The 7,759-nt window shown below is 51.7% G+C and overlaps 2 protein-coding genes across 7 annotated transcripts; both read left to right on the top strand.

Annotated features, from left to right (window-relative positions):
* Positions 1-765: 765 nt before the first annotated feature.
* On the top strand, positions 766-1,558 carry plod3 (procollagen-lysine, 2-oxoglutarate 5-dioxygenase 3). Its single transcript, XM_028967068.1, has 2 exons — positions 766-917; positions 994-1,558. Exons 1-2 carry the CDS (start codon positions 804-806, stop codon positions 1,147-1,149), a joined length of 270 nt encoding a protein of 89 aa, XP_028822901.1. The 5' UTR covers positions 766-803; the 3' UTR covers positions 1,150-1,558.
* A 71-nt stretch (positions 1,559-1,629) lies between these two features.
* Positions 1,630-6,933, top strand: gltpd2a (glycolipid transfer protein domain containing 2a). 6 transcript variants are annotated; one of them, XM_028967073.1, is made up of 8 exons: positions 1,630-1,712; positions 4,133-4,168; positions 4,293-4,404; positions 4,477-4,665; positions 4,738-5,419; positions 5,529-5,599; positions 6,024-6,220; positions 6,299-6,933. In XM_028967073.1, the coding sequence occupies exons 5-8, from the start codon at positions 5,338-5,340 to the stop codon at positions 6,825-6,827; spliced, it is 879 nt and encodes a 292-aa protein (XP_028822906.1). In that variant the 5' UTR covers positions 1,630-1,712; positions 4,133-4,168; positions 4,293-4,404; positions 4,477-4,665; positions 4,738-5,337; the 3' UTR covers positions 6,828-6,933. The 6 variants fall into 6 exon arrangements, with proteins under 6 accessions (XP_028822906.1, XP_028822903.1, XP_028822902.1 ...); XM_028967070.1 differs by having other exon boundaries at positions 1,667-1,712; positions 4,129-4,168; positions 4,488-4,665; XM_028967069.1 differs by having other exon boundaries at positions 1,667-1,712; positions 4,129-4,168.
* Positions 6,934-7,759: the final 826 nt, after the last annotated feature.

Genomic DNA, 7,759 nt, shown 5'->3' with positions numbered 1-7,759 from the left:
CTCACACTCTCACTCACGCACTCTCGCAGCACTCCACGGCAAGCAAGTGTCTCTCACACACACCACACACACACACACTCACTCTCTCACACACACTCACTCTCTCACACACACTCACTCTCTCACACACACTCACTCTCTCACACACACTCACTCACTCTCTCGCACACACTCACTCTCTCACACACACTCACTCTCTCACACGCACACACTCACTCTCTCACACACACTCACACTCACTCTCTCACACACACACTCACTCACTCACACTCTCTCACACACTCACGCACGCACTCACGCACGCACTCACGCACGCACTCACACACGCACTCACACACGCACTCACTCACTCACACACGCACTCACTCACTCACACACGCACTCACTCACTCACACACACGCACTCACTCACACACGCACTCACTCACACACGCACTCACTCACACACGCACTCACTCACACACGCACTCACACACGCACTCACACACGCACTCACACACGCACTCACACACGCACTCACACACGCACTCACACACGCACTCACTCACGCACGCACTCACTCACTCACACACGCACACACGCACTCACACACTCACACACGCACTCACACACGCACTCACACACGCACTCACACACGCACTCACACACGCACTCACACACGCACTCACACACACTCACTCTCACACTCTCTCACACACACTCACTCTCACTCACTCACACACACACTCACACACAGTTACGTAGGAAGCGTGTGTGGGACGCGGTGACAGCGCGGCTGCGTTGTGTTACAGGCTCAGGCGGTGATGAACTTCGTTGTTCGGTATCGTCCCGACGAACAGCCGTCCCTCAGACCGCATCACGACTCCTCCACCTTCACCATCAACATCGCCCTCAACAGGAAGGGCGTAGACTACCAGGTACACACTCACACTCAGAAGATCGTCTGCTTCTCCTCCCGTCTTTTCTAACACGTTCCCCTCTGCGCGTGTGTAGGGTGGCGGCTGCCGGTTCCTGCGTTACGACTGTAGGGTGGAGGCTCCTCGTAAGGGCTGGTCTTTAATGCACCCGGGCCGTCTCACCCACTACCACGAGGGCCTGCCCACCACCCAGGGCACCCGCTACATCATGGTGTCCTTCGTCGACCCCTAGCACTCCGCTCTGTGCCTGTGCGAGTGTGTGAGTGTGTGTTCTATACATGGCGGCTGTTACAGTTCTGCCCCCTGCTGGACACCTCTGTCCCGACCTCCTAATTTATTTCACCTTCATGCGCCTGGCCCAGAAACGTCCAGCTCCCAGAATGCATTGCGCAGCAGTACTAGGCAGCGGGACCGGGCCGTTTTGGAACGCTGTGGGAAGAGACGAAGGTGATGGAGACTGTGTGGACGTTTTATACCGCTCCTTTTCTATTTTTTAACAAAATGTTTATTTTATACTGCGCTACCGATCGAAAAGGTCCAAGACGAAGACGAGATGGTGACTGTGTCCTGCTGACCTTGCCTTTGTACAGAGTGCTTTAAATTATTTTTCACTGTGGAAATAAACGTTGCGTCTCCTCCTGCTTGTCCTGCGTGGTCTCGTCCAGCAGTGTGTGTGTTGTCCTCCGGGTTTATTGTTGCTCCGCCTGTTGTCCTGAGAAACAACCCCTGGACCCGCAGCCATAAAGCGGGTCAATTATTAATGTCCCGGCGGCCACAGCGCGGTGGAGCAGCACGGTGAGTCCGAGATGGAAATGAAACGTCGCTTTTAGTCGTTACCGGAGAACGGTGACAATGACAACCGGGCAGAGGGGCTTCGGGTCAGGGGTCACAGGTCAGAGGCGCTAAAAAACCTCCAAAAGGTGGCGCGTTCGCTTGTGCCGTACTGCGCATGTGCGATGGTCCTCCGCTTCCGTTAGATTTTAGCGCAGGTGCGCGTGAATTCGACTGACAAGTAGACACTAATACGTCACTGTACACTTATATACGTTACTTCATACTAAACTTATACGCCGCTTCATACTAGTCTAAACTTATATGCGTAGCTTCATACTAGTCTAAACTTATATATGTCAATTCATACTAGTCTAAACATATACGTCAATTCATACTAGTCTAAACTTATATATGCGTAGCTTCATACTAGTCTAAACTTATATATGTCAATTCATACTAGTCTAAACATATATACGTCACTTCGTACTAGTCAACATATACGCAGCTTCATACTAGTCTAAACTTATATACGTAGCTTACTAGTCTAAATGTATATACGTCAAGTCATACTAGTCTAAACATATATACGTCACTTCATACTAGTCAACATATACGCAGCTTCATACTAGTCTACATTTATATACGTCAATTCATACTAGTCTAAACTTATATACGTAGCTTCATACTAGTCTAAATTTATATACGTCAAGTCATACTAGTATAAACATATATACATCACTTCATACTAGTCAACATATACGCAGCTTCATACTAGTCTAAACTTATATATGTCAATTCATACTAGTCTAAACATATATACGTAGCTTCATACTAGTCTAAATTTATATACGTCAAGTCATACTAGTATAAACATATATACATCACTTCATACTAGTCAACATATACGCAGCTTCATACTAGTCTAAACTTATATATGTCAATTCATACTAGTCTAAACATATATATGTCAATTCATACTAGTCTAAACTTATATATGTCAATTCACACTAGTCTAAACATATATGCGTAGCTTCATACTAGTCTAAACTTATATACGTAGCTTCATACTAGTCAACATTTATATACGTCACTTTCAATTTCAATAAATTTCACATGTTGCTGTTCAAATGGAATAGTTGAAAATTATAGGCAATTAGCAAGACGTGCCCAATAAAGGCGTGGTCCTGCAGGTGGAGACCACTTTCCAATTCCTGTGCTTTCTGGCTGACATTTTGGTCACATTCACTCTGGTGGTAGAATGAGAGTCTACATCTCACACAAGTGGCTCAGGTAGTGCAGCTCATCCAGGATGGCACAGCAGCTCATCCAGGATGGTGGTATGAGGGTCCGACGTCCACAGGTGGGGATTGTGCTTACAGCCCAACACCGTGCAGCACGTTTGGTGTTTGCCAGAGAACACCAGGATTGGCAAATTCAACACTGGTGCCCTGTGCTCCTCACAGATGAAAATGGGTTCACACTGACCACATGTGACAGACGTCTGGAGACGTTGTGGAGAACATTCTGCTGCCTGCAACATCCTGAAAGTGGGTCAGTAATTGTGTGGGCCGCACAGCCCTCCATGTGCTCTCCAGAGGTAGCCTGACTGCCATTAGGAACCAAGATGAGATCCTCAGACCCCCTCGTTAGACCATAAGCTGGTGCGGTTGGCCGACGGTTCCCCAGACCTGAATCAAATTGAGCACATCTGGAACATCATGTCTCGCTCCATCCACCCACGCCACGTTGCACCACAGACTGTCCATGAGTTGGTGGATAGTTTTGTCCAGGTCTGGGAGGACATCCCTCAGTAGACCATCTGCCACCTCATCAGGAGCATTCCCAGGCGTTGTAGGGAGGTCATACAGGCACGTGGAGCCTCATTTTGACTTGTTTTAAGAACAGTTGGATCAGCCTGTAGTGAGTTGCTCCACTTCATTTTGAGTGTGACTCCAAATCCAGACCATTTATCCACCCATGGAGATCTGTATAGGGCCCAGAGTGATGGGAAGAGTATGGAGAAGGAAAGGAACCATACCGCCTCATCAGTGAAGCGTGGGCAGATATGGCTGTTGGTGTTTCACCCTGGTGGACCTGAGTGTAGCTAAAGGGGTTAAACAGAAGGTCCATTTTATGATGTGATCAGGTTTCATTCTCATGTGAGGCTGTTATCTCCAGAGCTTCTTCCTGATTAAACAGCCACCAGTTAATGAGTGTCTTTAGAACACTGCGAGCAGGTCAGGGATCTGCGGGCTGGAAGGCTCATGTCTTCTGTCTTCTACTGATAAGGTAGGTGGCAGGAGAGGTTCTTGTCTTGTCTTGTTGAAAGTGACCGCAGGTAGGGTTTAGGGTTTAAGGTTCAGCAGGACAACTCGGCCGCAGTTTAAAATGAACCCCTGCTCGACTGCTTCTTCTCTCTCTTTCTCCTGCACGTCAGGCAGGACGTACGCTGACGTTGCATCATGGAGGATAACGGGGTAAGAGAAGCAGACACAACACCCCCCGTTTATTCCTGAGCGTCCCAGCGAGGCCGTGTGGGCGTGGCCCAGTCGGCTGGTGGGTGGCGAGTGGGAGGTTCTGAGCGTGTGACTTTCACCACAGCTCCATCCACATAAGGAGGTCCTCATCATTCCGATGACTGAAAGCCCCAGCCCGTCCCCCAAACAGAGCACATCGCCGGTGCCAGCGGACTCAGCGAAACCGGCCCCCACGGGTAACAGCGATTAATAATAATAATGATAATAAATATGTTTATTAATACAGATAATACAAGACACACGCTCAGTCTCTTCACAGCTGTTTGCTGAACTTCTGGAAAGCCACGCCCGCCGAAGGCCCGCCTCCCCAGAGCAGATGACCCTGCAGACCCCTTCTGCCCCAACCCCAACTCCTCCCACCTCACCTACCACGCCCACACCCTCCCCAACCCAGGCCACGCCCAGCGCCCCGCCCAGCGCCCCGCGGGGCTCCACAGGTGATAAACCCCACGTCCGCAGGGGTCCCCACCTGGACTCCCCTGTTGCTCACTGTGACCTCGTTCTTCCAGGCGGCCTGGGCCTCGGGAGTCCAGAGCTTCTGAGCGAGCTGAAGAAGCCGCACACGCTGAAGACCCGCCCCGCCCACAAGGCCATGACCATCATCTTCTCTGGGAAGGGCCGGGTGCCCTCCAGCGAGGGACAAGGCGTGGCCGGTGGACCGCAGGACTAAGTCGTAACGATGTTGATATGGTGCTGACGCAGTGTAATGTAATGAGGCCGTTTCATCGACTTGTCACAAACCATCCCAATAAATTCTTGAAAGATTTCGGATGATTCTCTGTGTGTGTGTGTACGTGTGTGTGTACGTGTGTGTGTGAGTATCTGATAAGACATCCTGCGCCTTCACCCACCTGTCCAGAGTCCAGGTGGTGCTTGATGACATCACAGTCCTGCCCCTCCCCCCGCCTCAAAGCCACTGATCTGAGATCAGCCGTTAAAAACCCACAGATCGGAACCCATGTGCCAAGAGAAGGTTACATGGAAACGAGCAGAGCCTGAGGAGACCAGGTCCAGGCGCCTACAGCTCCGAGACGTCCTGGGACGGCGAGGGACGGGAGATAAGGGACTCTGCCCGAGATGGTGGGACAGACGGACGGAGGAGCGGCGCCATGAAGGTCCTGCTGCGCAGCCATCTCCTCCCGGCGGCGGCCATGATGGCGGCCCTGATGTTCCTCAGCGCGTTCTGGCTGCGTGAGTCTCCAAACAATAAAAGGGGTTTTATGGCCGTTCCTGCAGAGGCCTCGACTGAGCGTGTGTGTGTGTGTGTGTGTGTGTGTGTGTGCGCGCATGTGTGTTTCAGCTCAGGGGACGTTCCAGAGCTGTAATTCCTCCTGGCGGCCATGTTTATTCCTATATCCTCCAACACACAAGGTGAGTACACACACACACACACACACACACACACAATATACACACCCAACACACACACACACACACACAAAATATACACATCCAACACACACACACACAATATACACATCCAACACATACACAAAATACACACCGCACACACACACACAAAATATACACATCAAACACACACACACAAAATACACACCCAACACACACACACACACACAATATACACACCCAACACACGCAAACACAAAATATACACATCAAACACACACATACACACACACAATATACACATCCAACACACACACACAAAATACACACCGCACACACACACAAAATATACACACCCAACACACACACACAATTTATATATATACACGCACACACAAGCTAGCGTCGTTTTCACACCTTTAGGACGCGTGTCTCTTGTCCACAGCCCCGTGATCATGTGGCCTACAGACGGGATGCTGTTGCTATGGGCGGTCTGGTCCTTGGAGACGGCTTCCTCATAGAGGAATGCCCTGGGCAGGCGTTTCAGGTGTCCCGCCTTCTTTTTCACTTAAGCTCCGCCCTCGGCCCCGGCTCAGACATCCTCCTGGACCCGTACCTGTCAGGCTGGGAGGAGCTCATCAGGTTCGTCCATTGCAGAAATGGCCTCTTTACCTGCGACCTTCAGAGTCCTGAAAACACCTCCTGCTTCTGTCCTCTCAGGTTCATGGAATCCCTCGGCCCTCTGGTCAGCTTGTTCTCCTATAAGGTCCAGGAGAAGATCGTCCTACTGCGCCAGATCCAAGCAGAGGACGCCGAGAACGCCGCCTACAGCTCTCTCCACTCCATGATGGAGGCCGAGCTCCTCAGGGGCGTGGTCAGCTTCGACAGACACGCCCCGTCCGGCTGCCGCACCCTTCTCCGCCTCCACCGCTCGCTGCGGTGGCTGCAGCTGCTCCTGGAGAAGCTGGCCGCCGGGCCGGACGCGGACGGGCGCCTGGCCACGCCGGGCGAGATGTGCCGCGAGGCGTACCGCGAGGTCCTGGCGCCGCACCACCCCTGGCTGCTGCGGCGGGCGGCGGAGGCGGCCTTCTCCGCCATGCCCCAGCGCGCCGTCCTCCTGCGCCTGGTGTGCGTGGAGCGGCAGGAGGAGGCCGCGCCCGTGCTGGAGAGGCTGATTGGCGCCATTGGGGAGGTGCACAGCAGGACCCACAATGCACTGCAGGACAGAGGGATGCTGGATCTGCCCTAAACTGTGAGGAACCGTATTTATTTACAGTCGTGTACAGAGAGGTCCCCTTGATGAAGGTCCCGTCCCCACACGCTGCTCCACTGTCACCAAGGGTGATGGTAAAATACAGAGGACACATCTCACTGTGTGTACCGTGTGCTGCGCTGCTCTGACAATCACTTCACTTCACTTCACTACAGCCGGCACGGCATCTGGAATAAAACGTCCCTCAGATTAAACATGAGCTGCTTTCTGATCATTTATTCTACTCATTTTCTACTAAAAACGTTCCATTCAGCCTGAAGAACAGCCGTAGTAACGAGAACATTTCAAATACGCTAACTGACCAATCAGACGGCGCCATGTTCCATGTGGGCGGGGCCATCGTTTCACCACCAGGTGTCGCTGCTACGCTCCGGCCTGCAGGAACGTAAACCATGACGTCACATGTGCTGCGTCGCGAGAAGGTACATTTACATCTACAGCATTTACCAGACGCCCTTATCCAGTAGTTACAGGGACAGTCCCCCCCTGGAGACACTCAGGGTTAAGTGTCCTGCTCAGGGACACGATGGTAGTAAGTGGGGTTTGAACCTGGGTCTTCTGGTTCACAGGCGAGTGTGTTACCTACTAGGCCACTACCACCAACACACACACACACACACACACACACACACACACAAATACACATCAAACACACACACACAGAATACGTCCCACGTCTCTCAGATGATTATTTGAAACGAGCTCAGTTCCCGTGTGGGAGGATTGATCACATCAGCAGATGATGGCTGATGTACGGAGAACCGGGTCTGATCGGCGTGTGTGTGTTTGTGTGTCTCTCACCACGTATCTGCTAAACAGCCTGACTTTGGGAGATGATCTGTTTATTGGTAACAGAACTGATGAGCGTGACAGAGGTGACAGCGTTTCATGACACGATTACGGACGCA

Source organism: Denticeps clupeoides, unplaced genomic scaffold (assembly GCF_900700375.1).
Source record: "Denticeps clupeoides unplaced genomic scaffold, fDenClu1.1, whole genome shotgun sequence".
In the NCBI taxonomy this organism is placed as follows: domain Eukaryota; kingdom Metazoa; phylum Chordata; class Actinopteri; order Clupeiformes; family Denticipitidae; genus Denticeps; species Denticeps clupeoides.
This window is presented reverse-complemented; position numbering and strand designations above follow the sequence as displayed.

Coding starts and splice junctions, on each gene's coding strand:
- plod3 (XM_028967068.1), top strand. CDS start 804: ATGAACTTCGTTGTTCGGTATCGTCCCGACGAACAGCCGTCCCTCAGA. Junction 918..993: donor GGAAGGGCGTAGACTACCAG/GTACACACTCAC, acceptor GCGCGTGTGTAG/GGTGGCGGCTGCCGGTTCCT.
- gltpd2a (XM_028967073.1), top strand. CDS start 5,338: ATGAAGGTCCTGCTGCGCAGCCATCTCCTCCCGGCGGCGGCCATGATG. Junction 5,420..5,528: donor CCTCAGCGCGTTCTGGCTGC/GTGAGTCTCCAA, acceptor TGTGTGTTTCAG/CTCAGGGGACGTTCCAGAGC. Junction 5,600..6,023: donor TATATCCTCCAACACACAAG/GTGAGTACACAC, acceptor TCTTGTCCACAG/CCCCGTGATCATGTGGCCTA.